This window comes from Stylophora pistillata, chromosome 2, assembly GCF_964205215.1.
Source record: "Stylophora pistillata chromosome 2, jaStyPist1.2, whole genome shotgun sequence".
NCBI lineage: Eukaryota > Metazoa > Cnidaria > Anthozoa > Scleractinia > Pocilloporidae > Stylophora > Stylophora pistillata.
The window spans coordinates 58,741,681-58,756,185 of NC_142520.1; the positions used below are offsets into that span (position 1 = coordinate 58,741,681).

The 14,505-nt window shown below is 37.7% G+C and overlaps 2 protein-coding genes and 1 long non-coding RNA gene across 6 annotated transcripts; 1 reads left to right on the forward strand and 2 right to left on the reverse strand.

Moving 5' to 3' along the window:
- Nucleotides 1-883: 883 nt before the first annotated feature.
- On the reverse strand, nucleotides 884-7,405 carry LOC148740668 (uncharacterized). Of its 4 annotated transcripts, none has more exons than XM_088748920.1 (7): nucleotides 7,265-7,405; nucleotides 6,536-6,644; nucleotides 4,985-5,335; nucleotides 4,420-4,527; nucleotides 3,473-3,556; nucleotides 2,315-2,566; nucleotides 884-1,354 (listed from the first exon to the last, which is right to left on the reverse strand). In XM_088748920.1, the coding sequence occupies exons 3-7, from the start codon at nucleotides 5,042-5,044 to the stop codon at nucleotides 1,316-1,318; spliced, it is 543 nt and encodes a 180-aa protein (XP_088605046.1). In that variant the 5' UTR covers nucleotides 5,045-5,335; nucleotides 6,536-6,644; nucleotides 7,265-7,405; the 3' UTR covers nucleotides 884-1,315. The 4 variants fall into 4 exon arrangements, with proteins under 4 accessions (XP_088605046.1, XP_088605045.1, XP_088605047.1 ...); XM_088748919.1 differs by having other exon boundaries at nucleotides 4,985-5,597; XM_088748921.1 differs by lacking the exons at nucleotides 6,536-6,644; nucleotides 7,265-7,405 and adding an exon at nucleotides 6,048-6,161 and having other exon boundaries at nucleotides 4,985-5,597.
- Nucleotides 6,084-7,438, forward strand: LOC148740669 (uncharacterized). The gene is made up of 3 exons (XR_015996698.1): nucleotides 6,084-6,200; nucleotides 6,862-6,900; nucleotides 7,300-7,438. It is a non-coding gene; the product is annotated as an uncharacterized LOC148740669 (long non-coding RNA).
- A 2,652-nt stretch (nucleotides 7,439-10,090) lies between these two features.
- Nucleotides 10,091-13,673, reverse strand: LOC148740670 (uncharacterized). The gene is made up of 5 exons (XM_088748925.1): nucleotides 13,465-13,673; nucleotides 13,210-13,273; nucleotides 12,911-13,033; nucleotides 11,530-11,584; nucleotides 10,091-10,483 (listed from the first exon to the last, which is right to left on the reverse strand). The coding sequence occupies exons 1-5, from the start codon at nucleotides 13,559-13,561 to the stop codon at nucleotides 10,478-10,480; spliced, it is 345 nt and encodes a 114-aa protein (XP_088605051.1). The 5' UTR covers nucleotides 13,562-13,673; the 3' UTR covers nucleotides 10,091-10,477.
- Nucleotides 13,674-14,505: the final 832 nt, after the last annotated feature.

The following is a 14,505-nucleotide window of genomic DNA, read 5'->3' on the forward strand; positions in this document are numbered from 1 at the left end:
ATTCGACCTCGACTTATACACCGGGTATAAAAATCAACTTCAATTGATTGTTTACGCGTTGCTTATTGACGCTAAAATATCACAAGTCCATTCAATTGCTTTCAATAGGTGTGATATCACACCTTTCTGGTCTAATGTTGTCAGATTCAATAGAGCGGCTTTATAAACAATTTTCAGAACTACGAGCAACTCGCAACAATTATAAGTTATATCTCTTCAAACGATTCTCAACATGCCTAAACGAATGAAATACTCCGCTAAGTACAAGCTTTTAGTCATCAAATTTGCTGAAGAAACGAACAACTGTGCGGCCGCCAGGAAGTATAATGTGAACGAGAAGCTGGTTAGAGACTGGAGAAAGAATGCTGATAAGCTATCTCAAATGCCGAAGTCAAAATGTGCTGATCGAGGGAAAACCTGTCAGTGGCCAGAGCTGGAAAACGAACTAGTCACCTGGATAGAAGATCAACGAAAGTCTGGTTACATTGTTACAAGAAACATGATTCGTCTGCGTGCCCTGTCAATTGCCAAGAATATGAACATTGTGGATTTCAAAGGGACAGTGAATTGGGTTTCACGCTTCTTAAAACGACACGATCTTGTGCTTCGCCAAAAAACAAAGATTGCACAGAAACTACCCGAGGATCTGGAGGAGAAAATCGTAAATTTCCAATCCTTTATCATCAAGAAACGGAAATGCGAGGAATATGATGTTTCACAAATCGGAAACATGGACGAGGAAGATATGTATGATGACAGACTAACTGAAAATCAATGGAATGAACTATTTGGACATAGCGATGAGGAAGATTTTGATGGATTTTAATTAGTTTTCTGAGACATTAAATCTTTATTCTTTAAATAGTAAATCAATATAATCGCATTGTTTTTTAAAAGTTTTAATAAATTGTAACAAAGTTTTTAAAGAAAATTGTTGTGGCTTGTTACCAGTGCCTGGAATGAGAAGCAGGGGAGGTTGCTCAGCAAACAAAATGGCGGCACGCTCGATAACAAGTGAAGAATCTTTGCTGTTTTTTCCTCTCTCAGCCTTGACTTTCGCTCACATTTCATCCTAAAAGATACTTGATAATTCAAAAAAATTAGGGTCGACTTATACAAAGGATATACGATAAAATTGGCAATTTCTCAGGATTTTCGGGGGTCGACTTATACATCGAGTCGACTTATACACGGGTAAATACGGTATCTTAAATTTGTGGATTGTGGGTGGGAGCATTGCATATTCACAGAAAATTGATTTCCATCTGGCTTTCAACAGGTGGGACTTGTAACTCTTGTGTGTGAAGACTTTACTCTACAGTGCTTCCTTCAGGGAGACCTCCCCTTCCGAATACTAAACATTAATCAATGAAAACCATGACTGACACACACATCACAAACTGAACAATCCCGTGTTTACACGTACTGCCTATTATAGACCTGTTTAATTGGTATTTCCTCCTATACCGTATATTGTATAATATACATGAAAAAATTTCTCAGTTCTGATTGGTTAAGATGAACGCAGTTTTCAGTTAATTCAGTGCAGAAGAGAGTTAATTCAGTACAGAAGAGGGTTAATTCAGTGCAAAGAAAGAAACAAACCAGACATTCTGATTGGTCAGAATAATTGGTCAATGTCAATGTCAAGGTCAATGTCACTTGCAGGATTTCAATAAATTATTTTTGCACGTGATGCATGCGCTTTTCTTCCGCGTAGTTATGAGAAGCTACCTCGTATTTTTTCATGTATATTATTAATACATAATCACATGATTTTCTCGTGCAATTTGGAATAAATAATCACTTGTAAATGTTTTCAAAGATCACAAATTGCACTCACCCTATGGGCTCATGCAATTTTGTTAGTCTTTGAGAAAATTTACTCGTGCTTATTTATTCCAAATTGCACTCAAAATCATGTGATTACTATACAAATTGGATTTCCCTGCTGCTCTCAGAGGCTAGCTGGCCCACAGTTTCCTTGCCTAAAGCTATTCCAAGTTCTTCAGCACAAAGAAAAATCACCAACATGGAGCTAGAGTACCACGTATACATGTATGCCTGCATGATGAATGCTTGTTTAACCCTTTGACTCCCATGTCAGAGACCAAGACAGGAATTCTCCTTACAACATCAGTACAATGTCAAGCAGACAAGTGAGGAGAAAATAGAAAAAAATCAATTGTAGAGGATTATTTAGTTAATCCAATACCAAATTTTCCAAACTTACATCACGAGAAGTGTTTGGCAGACAGTAAGTAGAGTTAGTTAAAGCAGTGATAGGGTTAATAATGATTTTGATTTTTCATACCTTTCCTGTGACTAGCAAATAGTGACTCTTGGCCAACAAGAACTGAACCCATGAAGTACTGCAGGGCTCAAATCTATCAACCAGGTTACTTGTATGAGACAGAATAATTGAAGCATGTGACAAGTCCAGAATGTCACACAATGAGTGAACAGCATCACTTAGGGCACACAATCCATTATCCAGCATATCTTTGGTACCAACTGACTGGGATATACTGGCAGCCATGTAAAGAGCACTAGCTTTTTTTAAGGGCTGCAAGAAAACAATTCATTCATTGAATGAATAAGGGGGTAAGATTCTGATGGGAAACTGTTGTAAATTAAAATAGTAAATAGTTTCACTGATAAAATACATATCAAGTGTTACATATAAAGTGTAATGGGCTAAAATGTGTATTAATTACTTACAGCCAAGTTATGCTTAAAACCAAGTCTATTAATAAAAGAATTTTTAAAACGCTCAGTATTGCAAAGCGGAATAAATTATTGGCTTAACTTGCCTAAGCCTAAGGGTAGCAGAGTTAATCCTGGGAAGGGAGTGGTGCAATGGAAGATGTTCCCACACGCTTAATTTTTTGAAGATACCCAAATGTTGTGCTGCATCAGATGGGGCAGATGGGGGGGGGGGGGGTGGAATTATAAGTACATATAATTTGGTTTCATCAGCTGAGTTGATAATGTACATGCCAATCGGATGCTGAAAACAATTTCTGAAGCTGATGTTTCAAGTATTAACCCTTCACCATTTGCTCTGATAAAGGGCTTAACCTTGGAATATCAGCTTTAGAAATTCTTTGCTGCGGCCAATTAATATTTATTAACCCAGTTGATACAACCAAATTATCTTGTAATAACCTCCAACAATGCAGAACCTACATTATTCATTACACCACTGATAACAAAGGGAAGGATCCTCCCTGTTTAAAATTTACCAGTCGAGATAAAAAAGACCTGACTGGAGAAAATCATTCTTTTCTGTTGAGTGATAGCCTTTTCCTTCAAATACTTAAATCTCTTAAAACTGCTGTCATTTCTTGTACCGAAACATTTTTTTTAACATTTCTATCGCCATGGTCATGTTGTGACAGGACTGCATGAACAGTTAATTGCCTGTGGGAAATCCAAATCGTCACCAATGAAAGTACGTAGCAGGTTTCACCTGTTTTAAAAGCCCAAACATTTCAGCGGTGATAAGCAAGTAATGATATGTCTCTTCAGGATTAATAAGATGGTCCAGGTCAACCTAGAACATAAAAAACAAATTCAGTGAGAATAACATTCATGCCAGATTAAATGTATTGTATACAGTGGGAGATGCAGTAACCCAATGGTTAGTATGCTGCACTGCGGGTCAAGAGGTCTGGGTTTGAGAACTGGCTGGGTCATTTTGCTGTGTCCACTTGGGCAAAACACAGCTTTCTTTTCTATCACGTGCCTCTCTGTAACCAGGAGTACAGATGAAAAGCCTGCCAAGTGATAAAATGCTGGGGGAAGGGGATAACCTTGCAATGGACTAGCATCCCATCTTGGGGGAGTAGTAATACGCCTAGTTGCTTAGCCCTTTAACTCCCAGAAATGATTTAAACATGTATCTTCTCCCTTTAAAGCCCATACATGATTCAACAGGTAATGAGAATACTTGAACTTATCATGTAGAAGTTGTTCTCTTGATCTAACACCAAATTCTTATAACTTATTTACAAGGAAATGTGTAGCAGCTAGAGGGGAGAATTAGTGATTAGGTCTTGGGATTTAAAGGGTGAATTCAATGGAAACCAGGATAACCTCGGGCTGGGTGGGCACTCTGTTTGAGTGCAGACTTAGCACAGCATTTAAATTTTAGTAATCCATAAATCTTTAAGGGCACATCTTTCAAATTGTTTAAGTACCTATTGTAAAACGTCTGAATTAGTATCAAAAGCTGATACCTATTTAGTTCTCACAACAAATTCCCCATGAAAGAAAACTGTTCTTGGAATTTTACAGTTTCACTTGTTTTCAAATAAAGAATTCTCACTGCCAGTGAAAAAAAAATTAATGTTTTGGAAATTAAAGTAAAAAAATATATTACATAGCCCTAAAATGCTTTTTCCAGGAAACATTTACCTTTCCACTGGTGTCTTGTTGCAGTGATTTGGTCCTTAGTGACGTCCACATTTCCAAAGCTGCACAAAGTGATTCCATAAATGGTTGCTCCAGGCAGATATCTTCTATCTGAAAAGTTACACCAACATTTCATTTGACAGTCTGATATTTTGAGGGAATGAGGTGCTTTTGGGGATGCACCGGAGGTGCAATGTCAGGGCCCCTTTCCCTTCTGCACGGTCCTCCATGTACACGTACAGGTACAGTATGTTGTTGTTGTAGAAAAACTGACTACAAAATTCATGTCTATTGTAAAACAGGCACATGACATTTCATCAAAGACAACAATTTGTTCCTGAAAATGTGTTGAACAAGGAACAATATAAAATCTGTATAAGTAATGTTCACTCTAGACTTCAAGTTAACTGAAATCAACTTCTTGCCCCAGTGCGTCTCTTTGTTGGAAGCACACTCAGTGGCCTAACAGATAGCCTGCAGCCAGCACGACCTCAAGAAATCCAAATTTGAGACCTGGGTGGGTCATCAAATTGTCAGATCAGATCTTAATCAAAAAATTTTCCAGTACTTTCCTCTTCTCCTTCATAACTGTCAGAAAGCTCTGGCCTTGCTGAAGTTGCTCTCTCATTTACTGCATCTTTGTGCTCAAGCAAAGCCTGCCATAAATATGCAGCACCAAGTCTATCCAGCAAACGTGAATGCATGCTTTTCTCCTCATCCTGACTATCTGTTGAGTCCAATAACTGCTCTAGAGTCTCCCCAGCTTCTTGACAGTACTGCGGTGCAGATCTAAAGAAACTCAGCTACTATTAGTGTCGAGCCCTGCAGTGTCTGCTCATCGCAGGTCTAGGTTTCTTTTGATGCAGATTTGATGTACTTGAAAGGGATCAATTTTTTTTGTCCCTGCCCATCAAGGTGTCTTCTGAGTAAAGATTCATTTTAATAAAAGTAACTGACAGTTTGAATGACCAACTTTGTCCTTTCAATAAGAAGATGATAAAAATTCTTCACAATTAATAGGAGACTTGGTCAATCCATGGTTACCATGCTGAACTCCAATTTAAGAGGACTGTTTTGGAGTCCTAACCAAGGCCACTGTGTTTTGTTCTCAGGCAACCCACTCTAGTTTCATACTGACCCTTTCCAACCATGAGTATGGATTGGTAATAGCAACTTAAATGCTGTGGATTGACAAGCAAGGGCTCAAAATTAATGGTAACCCATTAACCAATGGTTAGTAATTTTCAACGTTTGGTTACTAAAAATTTGTCCAACTAACCCGACATGGTGAGTAAAATTTTCTAACATATTTAAACATCAGTAGACCTCAGGGCAAAGAGCACGTAGGCCCGACTCTCAGAGGAATACTTAGAATACTCAAGTTGTTAAGTCAACTTTAACTCTTTTTAGAGAATGCTGTAGATGTACTGTTCTTGACTAATCATGGTAAACAAGAGGGAAATAAAATAGGTGGATAATTGTCTACGTTTTTGAGGTCACTATGCAATTTCAGCTACTCTTTAATTTGTCCTAGTTGTTATTATCAAAATGTTCAATATTTGAGATATCGTAACTTGTGAGCTTGGATACCAAACTTTATTATTTGGTTAGTAAAAAAGATGTCTACTAACCCGAAGGGTTAGTGATCCAAAAATTAAATTGGAGCCCTGCCTGCCATTGACTAACATCCTGTCCAACAGCACTAGGCCTTTCAGGCTGGTAGCTAAGAAGTTAGGCTACTGGCTGAAATTTCAAGTGAGGTGGCTCAAAGGCGGTGAACAATTGTAAGTATACAATGAAATATATGAAGTTCATATATTTTGAACTGCGGTATTAGATACGCATGATGCACAATCCTCGCAGTAGATAGCGCTACTGCTTAAATACACTGTAGCGCTATTGCTTAAATAGCGCTATCTACTGCGAGGATCGTGCATCATACGTATCTCATACCGCAGTTCAAAATATATGAACTACAGCAATTTGCCCTACTGCTGTGTCATAGCTGAAAAAGTTTGGAACAATTCAATGAAACATTTTGGCAGGTACAGTTGTACTTCACTTATGAAAGGGGAAACCATAAGAAGAAGTCAGAATGTAAAAGAAAGTATTTTGTTACCTTTTGGTCTTGTAACAATTAAGCAAGCTCTTCCTGCAAAACAAAACAGAGCTGGCTTCCTTCTACATCTTTTGCATCTTCTTTCTCTGCAAATGCACTGCATAGGGTTCTGAGAAGAAAAAAGAGCCAACAAATTTCTTCAGACAGTTTCCAATTTACTCAATCTTACTTTAATTATGTATAATTCTTCAACACCATAATGATTATATCATTTTGTCTTTTTTTATCACTATGCCTTATCTCTCCAGAGTCAACCTTAAAAATATTAGAATTCCCCCCATTTTTTTCTTCCCTCTTTAAATTAATTTTATCTGATCCTTTTGAAGCCTTGAACGAGCCAAAAACTAGGATTTTGGTGTATTGAGGTGAGGAATCTGCCACATTTCAACGGTTATGTTATGATAGTGCTTGAATAATTTTTATTCACTTGCTGAAATGCATAAAAAACTCACTCCTCCCTTTTCTGATGCATCGCAACTTGTGAATAGAAATCGTTTGAGGGCACTTCCCATGGAATAATCTTTATATTTGCTGCATGTATGTATGTTCTGTTTGATTATGAAAACAACATGCATGTATTTGATCAAGTTTAAACAAATTAAAACCAATTTTCTGGAGTTCTTGTAACCTTTTTTTTACACATTATGATCTGACATCTGCTTAAAACTCATAAGCTTTAAGTTAATCGACATCAAAATACTAATATTTATTTTGAACTCTATTGCAAACCTGCATCTCTCAGACTGTTTTTCTCCCTCCTGCAGATCCTTCACCAGCTCATGTTTCACTGAGACCCATTGTCTGACTGGCTGTTTTAGGGTGTGGGCATCAGAGGCTGTTTTCAGTGCTACCAGGACCACAGTTGAAGCAGTCTTTAGTGCATCCCTGATTCTTCCGGCTCTTCTTTGACAGTCAACTAGCAAGGCATACTTTGTGAGTAGCTTCACCTGAAAAGTATTTTTCAAACATTGCCAAATAAACATTTTCAAAACTCACCATGTCATTGTTAGCCAAAATTAGATTTGTCATCAGCAACTTATTCTACATTCACCCTTTAACTCCCATGAGTGACCGAGACAGAATTTCTCCTTACTGTATCAACACTATATCAAACAGATAAGTAATGAGAATAAAGACAAATACCAATTGATAAAGGGATTATAAGTTAAGCTAATACCAAATTCTCCAAACTTAGATCATAGAAATTGTGAAGCAGACAGTAAGGAGAATTATGAATGAAATCTTGGGAGTGAAAGAGTAATAAGTTTTCCCCTCTTACCCACTCTTGTTCTTATTTGGTTCATCGCAAACCTGTTTCATGTTTGTAGCCATAGCAAATTGACCTCATGAGCTAGAAGGCCTATCTTGTCACAGCTTATTTCAGTTTCAGAATCATGAACTGATTAGGAGTGTTGGTGATTCCCCCTAGAAAGAATACCAGTTCATGAAAAGGTTACTCCCCTCTAGCGCTCCACACTAATGGTAGCCAACTAGCCACAGACTAGTGGAAATTCAGCTTTGGCTAGTGGTTTCTGATTTCCAACAGCCAGTTTGGCTAGTAAACAAAATCAAAACAGCTATATATATATAGTGAAAGAAGATTAACCAAGGTTCACATACCGGAAAAGGGGATTCCATTTGTCAATAAATCCACTGCCTCGAACAATAAAAAAATGTCCACGGGACCATTTCTGCAGGCGTTTTTTTTCACCAGTTTCTTTATTACGAGATGTTGGTGTTTCCTCTGCACAGTCAGCTAGTAATGCAGCCGAGGTAGGTTGAGATAAAATCTCTTCATTTCCTGTTGTGTGAGCAAGAAAAAATGAGTTTTTTTTCTTTTGGCACTTCAAATGTAACTAAAAGCTAATGAAACATGGTATGGTAGCATATCATAAAAAGGCAAACCTATTTATACGATTTCAAAACCATTATGCAGCCCTTAACCTACAATGTGGAATATGTTTGACATCAACAGGCTCAGGGAGAAGTCAAAGATAACAGGAGTCGTGCACTTAAAAACGACACACTAAAAACAAAATTTTTTCAATTAAAGCTGCATTGCTTTCAAACTTGTCATGGGTGATGCCTTTACAATTTCAGAAACATTTCAGCTGTACAAAAAGTTAAATATGCACAATTGGAAATGAATAGGCAAACTTATGGAGGGCCTAGGAGATAGGTTTACCTTGGGATAACACTGCTGATTGACCTACAGGTGTACTTGCAGTATCCAAAATGGAGTCTACCACAGATTCTACCTTTTAGTTTCATCAGTGGTTAGGGTGATATTGTCGGCAACTGAGAAGTAAAAAATACGAATAAGTATATGAATAAGTGAGTGCTCGCATTTTAACTGGAAGGAAGTAGTGCTAAAAAGCACTGCCCAGAATTGAAATTGCATACAGCAATTACCAGACATGAGAGTGAAATAACATGTACTGACCAATCTCAACATGACCCTCTAGCTAAGAAGATTGCTCACACAAATACTTTGGGAAGCCTTCAACTTGAGTCATCTGATACTCAACCTCTTCTATCAGTTAGCAAGTGCAATTATTTGCACTGTCTGGCAACCTACATATCAAAAGGGTAACATGTCGGATCTTTTATCAAAACATATTTTTGATTTTTCATTTGGTATAGCAGGAAAAGATGAAAATGGTTGCACAAGAAAATTAAGGAACATCTATTCATCCTTCATGCGAAGTTGATGACATGAAGAAATGAATCGTAAACATCCAAATGTAAATCACCACTTACCTTCAACAGCACTTGCATCCTTTAAAACACTACAATGTTTTAAAAAGCCTCTAATATCAGAAGGAATACATGGATGCCTGGAGGAAAGAAAATCTAAATGTTCCTGGCAAAATGCCATTCCATGGACATGGGCAGCAGTGCAGACATCAGGATAATTTACCAGGGGAAGTCCATTGATAACATTCTAATGAAAAAATGTTAAAAAAAAAGGAGATTCAACAGTAATGACCAAATGATTATTATTAACTTGTCAGATGTTTTAAAAAGTGTGCCATTCTCAAATATAAGGGCTCCATAGCGAACATAACTGAAATCACATTCAGTAGAAGCACATTCATAATATCAGAATCCATTAGAGTCCAAACTGATTCATCCAAACCCTGACCCCATCAGATTTTTTCCACACTGGTCCTTCAAAATTTTATGCATCTATGAAATTTATTGTTATTTTTAATTAGCAACAAAACAAATGCAGTTCAATAAGAAAGTGAACATAGTAATTTACGACAAATTTTAAACTATGAATGTGATGTATTTTCTTTTAAAAGAAAAGTGAAAAAGCTTAAAGAAGAGAAAAAAATATGATAATCAAATGCCCAGAGAGTAATGTAAAACACTTTTTGTTGACCTTTCTCAAAAATATTGAAGGTGGATGAGTGAAAACAAGGATTTCAACTCTTAATGATATGAATCAGAAAATAAACATTAGGGCTTGCACCTTTCTCTTCATCATACAATGTGCGAACATCAACTTCCACTACCCGTCTGCAACCCAAAGCTTACCACATCCTTTCAAAATAATAATGAAAGAGTCATTCCTAATCACAGATTGTATTTATAAATGACTTAGAAAATCCTCCAATCCAATCTGCTATTGGCTCCTCTGGTTTCAGCATTAATAGGAAACTACATTTCATGCAAAATGAAGGTTTGGGAAAAAAACAACTGCAAAAAGAGGGAACAGTTTACATTGCCATTCATCACCTCTAGCATTACAGTCTTCAGTGCAGTCTCCACGAGGATGTGAATAATTTGCCTGGGCTCTAAGCTTGTCAATGTGAGCCATGATTGCCTCTCTGTCAGCATCAACAAACATCATCCAGAACATGTCAAGTGCCTTTCTTTCTCTTAGTTCAGCTTCCAGCTCTCCATTCCAGAAAGCATTTGTCACTCTTTTCTCACTTAATCCTGAGGAGAAGAAACACATCTTAATTTTTACAAAGGATTTACAAAATAAAGATACAAAAAGCTTCCTTCTTGAATTTTGGATCTAAAACGAAACAATAGACCCGAAATGGCTGCTAGATTCATATTCTTTTCAGTATTAGTCGGTTTCCTTTTTTTTGCTTTTTTTATAGGGCGTCCTCGGCCACGGTCAGTGCAATGGCCAAACAACTATACTTAACAAAGCCGAAGTGCAATGGTTTTGCCAAGTAACGCCTGAAGGAGGGTACAACAGTACACCAAATTCGCCCAGGAATTCAACTTGGTCCCCCGAGGATAGTGGTGTATTAAACAAATAATAGCACGAATTGTACGTGGTAACTGCAGGGATAAACACCACAAGTGATATTTCAAAATACAAATGTGTAAACTTGTATTTGCAGAACTAGTTTTCCTCTTTAACAAGTGCAGTCATAGGGGCTTCGTCCACCGGGAGCAGTTCTCGACCACAAGAGTGAGCAAGATTGCGAATAAACAACGCGTTATTACCACTCATTGTGGTTTCAAATTATCTTTAAAAGCCCACGTTAGAAAAAGAAGCTTTTGATCACCTAGTTTTTCCCTTAATGTAGTCAAGCGGGGCTTTTTCTAAAGCTAATTAATTCAAGTACTTTACATTCATTATCTTCACGAAAACTATGAGCGCCTTTTAGTTTTGGTGGCCATCTGCAGGGTGGCCGACGCAACTGCGAGAAATTAATGAGATATTTAGAAGAGAATTTAAATCACAAATAAAAGAGGCCAAATAAAGTTTACATTTCAAAGATAGCTTTATCACTCGACCTTAATTATGGAAAGAAATGGCCGATTTGGGCCTTATATACAAATAAAATTTAAACTATATTCCAATAGCCGTAATGTGCCACCTACCTTCGCGTCCCCTCGATCTGCTCAAATTATAGAGTAGCTGTAAACTCCAAACTCGACAGGACGAAAAATAACAGTTACCTTTTGGAAATAATTGCTTTTATTTATATTCATGGGCCCCATACTGGAATGGTAACACTTACCTGAATTAAGTCCATGGACTTCGTTAAAGGCGACTGCAAAGCCACTAAACGAGACCTAAGAATGACACCTTCCAAATTAAAAAACAAAGTCAACTAAAAGGAGTTGTGTCCAATAATTATCAACAAAAACAATAATAAATAACAGATTATAGAGAAAGACTTACGTTCACAAAAACAAGGTAACGAACAAATGGTTAGCCGGCTGTACATTTAGATGGTAACGAACAGAGATGTACATTTCGAGATTTAATTCAGTTTCACGCGGGGTCACGCTAATGCTCGCGAAAATTACTATTGACTGTTGACTGGCAATTCAACAATATTAAACGGCTCTATGTGCAAAAAGGAATATAACAAAATTTCTGGAAACATTCAACAAGAACTTACGCAAAGGAAATTTGCCATTTTAAAAGAGACTTGTCCACAAAACACACATCCGAAACTTCAACAGCACTCCTTTCTTCTCCGGACAAATGCCATCCCATCCGTGGATTTATACCATGCCAGATATATTTTTCGTGCAACCCAGCCTAATCCAGGTGAAATACAATCATACAATAGCTAAAGCGACGCTAAACGAGGCTTTTATACGCGCACAACGTAACCACATCCGTAACTAAAAAAATTTGCAACAAAGAAATCAATGTACTTCGTAAACAAATTCGACTTAGGCTAAATGAATCCTTTGAGTATCCTTAAAAGTCAGTCTGATGAATGAGTCAAGTTCAGTCAATCGTTTGAGTATCCTTAACAGTCTGACGAATGAGTCAAGCCCAGTCTACCCTCTGTTGTGACGGCTGTGACGGTTGTGACGGCTGTGACGGCTGTGACGGCTGTGACGGCTGTGACGGCTGTGACGGCTGTGACGGCGTCACACGCTCAAAGAACGAAATCGTACAGAATATATCGGGCATCAGCAGGTGTCGAAGTATGCACTCGATATTACGCTTATTTTCGGTTGTTTTTATGTGTTTGATATCACCAAAACGGAAATTCATACTTGGAAAGGGTGAAAAAATAACAAAGAATGAGGTAATTCAAGATTTAATGAGATTTTGAAGTTATAAGCATATAAGATGCAATGAATATATGAAGTTCATATATTTTGCACTGCGGTATTAGATACGTATGATGTGCGATCCTCGCAGTAGATAGCGCTATTTATGCAATAGCGAAAATCAGACCTGAAAAAAAAATCAGGCCTGTACGGGACTCGAACCACTGACCTCTGAGATACTAGTGCAGCGCTCTACCAGTTGAGGTAGATTCCACAAGTCTCTCTTTGCAGCAATAGAGCTGTTAATTTGACATGTTAACAACTATTATTATAATTGTTATTTTATTTTTTATTTTTATTATTACTTACCTGGTTAGTAATTACCTTTTGACTAGATCAACACAAACATCAGCTTCCATAGCTTTTGACGAGCCTTCCCAGTTGAGCCTGCAGTTGTGCATGCGAGAGTTTTTCGACTGTCTGTTGGCAGTTTCACATGTTGCACACCTTTACAAAAGACATTATGAGTAAAGGTCCTGGGTAACACTTTCAAGAGGAGACAAATATGGGTGCTGTCATATGTTGAATGATTCTGTACTTTTTTGGTCAAATTGAAAAAAAAAACATTGCTCTTGTTGTTTACAACAAGGTGCTAGTAGACAAAATATATTTCTATACATTACTTCTTTGACCTTGAACCATAGCAAATCACCTTGCCAGTTTTTAGGCCAACCATGGAGCCAACACCTAGTGGTGAAAGTAAGGATATATTTTATTTGTTTATTAATTATTTAGTTCATTAACTTTGACCATTGGCTGACACCAGAACTGTCAGTAAGCTAAAGAACAATCCAGAGAAAAAAACAGCAGCTTTCTAAGAAAATGCATAACCAAATGCACCCTTTTTAATTCTTTCAGACGTTGAATTTGCAGTGTACCTCTCAGGCTGTTGTGGGCTTTTCCCCTTTTTTGCCATCCCATGTCATATGACGCTCCTATCTCCACATTTTCCTTTTCACTATCATCTTTCCACATGTTTCTTTCGCTTTCTAAACTTTTCAGACATGATTCCTTGGCCAACTTTTCAACTTGGAGCCCCACTTCCCTCTCGCGAGCCTTCAGCGTGGACTCTCCAAGTGATGGTATATTGATGTATGATAACTACTCGTTTACGTGGGTAGGATCTATGCCTGCGTGTAGCATCCCTGTAAATATTTCGATTCAACTTATTAACAAATTGGCTAGATGTTAAATGGATGCTGTAATGGTGGAAAACAAGATTTTTAGCCGCGTTTAATGTAAACAAACCTGCTGCGAGCTTCGTGTTTACATCAAAGATTGGTCTCCCTCGCGTTGTCCCGGTGCTACGGTGGGTCTTGTTTGTACGACAGGTATTTGTCTCTCCACACTCAGAGTTTGAACAGGATATGTACAGTAGTTATCCTAACCCAGACACCGGTTCTTTTATGCAGTCGAAGAGCTGTAGAGCTGCCTCACAGGGGGACATTTAATTCCACAACTCGACGGCCGCGAAGTGGAAATCCACTACAGACTTCCGGATCACGCACATTCTTTTCATTTTCTTGTTTTACCAGAGCATTACCAGAAGCTTTCAGCCGATTTGCGGCATTCTTATTGCGAATAAAAGCTTTCGATCTGCAAAAGCGGCCCTTGTTTGTTTTTCTCACGCTAGCATGAAGAACGGCCGCCATCTTGGATGTCGCAATGTTATGCGCAGAAAAGGTTGCGCAGTGCAAAACAAGGGAATCACCTTAAGGTAATTCCCTTGAAATTGTTCTACTATCAAACGTTTTTTGAAACTTGGTATGATTAACATTCATGATATAAACATTAAAAAAATGTAAAAAAAAAATGGGGTCACCGTGCTTGTTTATGCGTCGGCAGGCTAATAAAATGGGCTATTTTTATTGGTTGTGCGTTAAAAATTCTAATCACCTTCCTACAGAATTTAGCCTTGG

Excerpts from the sequence above, each read along its gene's own strand:
- LOC148740670 (XM_088748925.1), bottom strand. The coding sequence starts at position 13,561 with ATGTGGAAAGATGATAGTGAAAAGGAAAATGTGGAGATAGGAGCGTCA. Across the intron at positions 13,274-13,464 it reads AGCCCACAACAGCCTGAGAG|GTGTTGGCTCCATGGTTGGC; the intron begins GTACACTGCAAA and ends TTTCACCACTAG. Across the intron at positions 13,034-13,209 it reads TATGGTTCAAGGTCAAAGAA|GTGTGCAACATGTGAAACTG; the intron begins GTAATGTATAGA and ends TCTTTTGTAAAG.
- LOC148740668 (XM_088748920.1), bottom strand. The coding sequence starts at position 5,044 with ATGAGAGAGCAACTTCAGCAAGGCCAGAGCTTTCTGACAGTTATGAAG. Across the intron at positions 3,557-4,419 it reads AACAAGACACCAGTGGAAAG|GTTGACCTGGACCATCTTAT; the intron begins GTAAATGTTTCC and ends TTTATGTTCTAG. Across the intron at positions 2,567-3,472 it reads TGTTTGGGCTTTTAAAACAG|CCCTTAAAAAAAGCTAGTGC; the intron begins GTGAAACCTGCT and ends GTTTTCTTGCAG.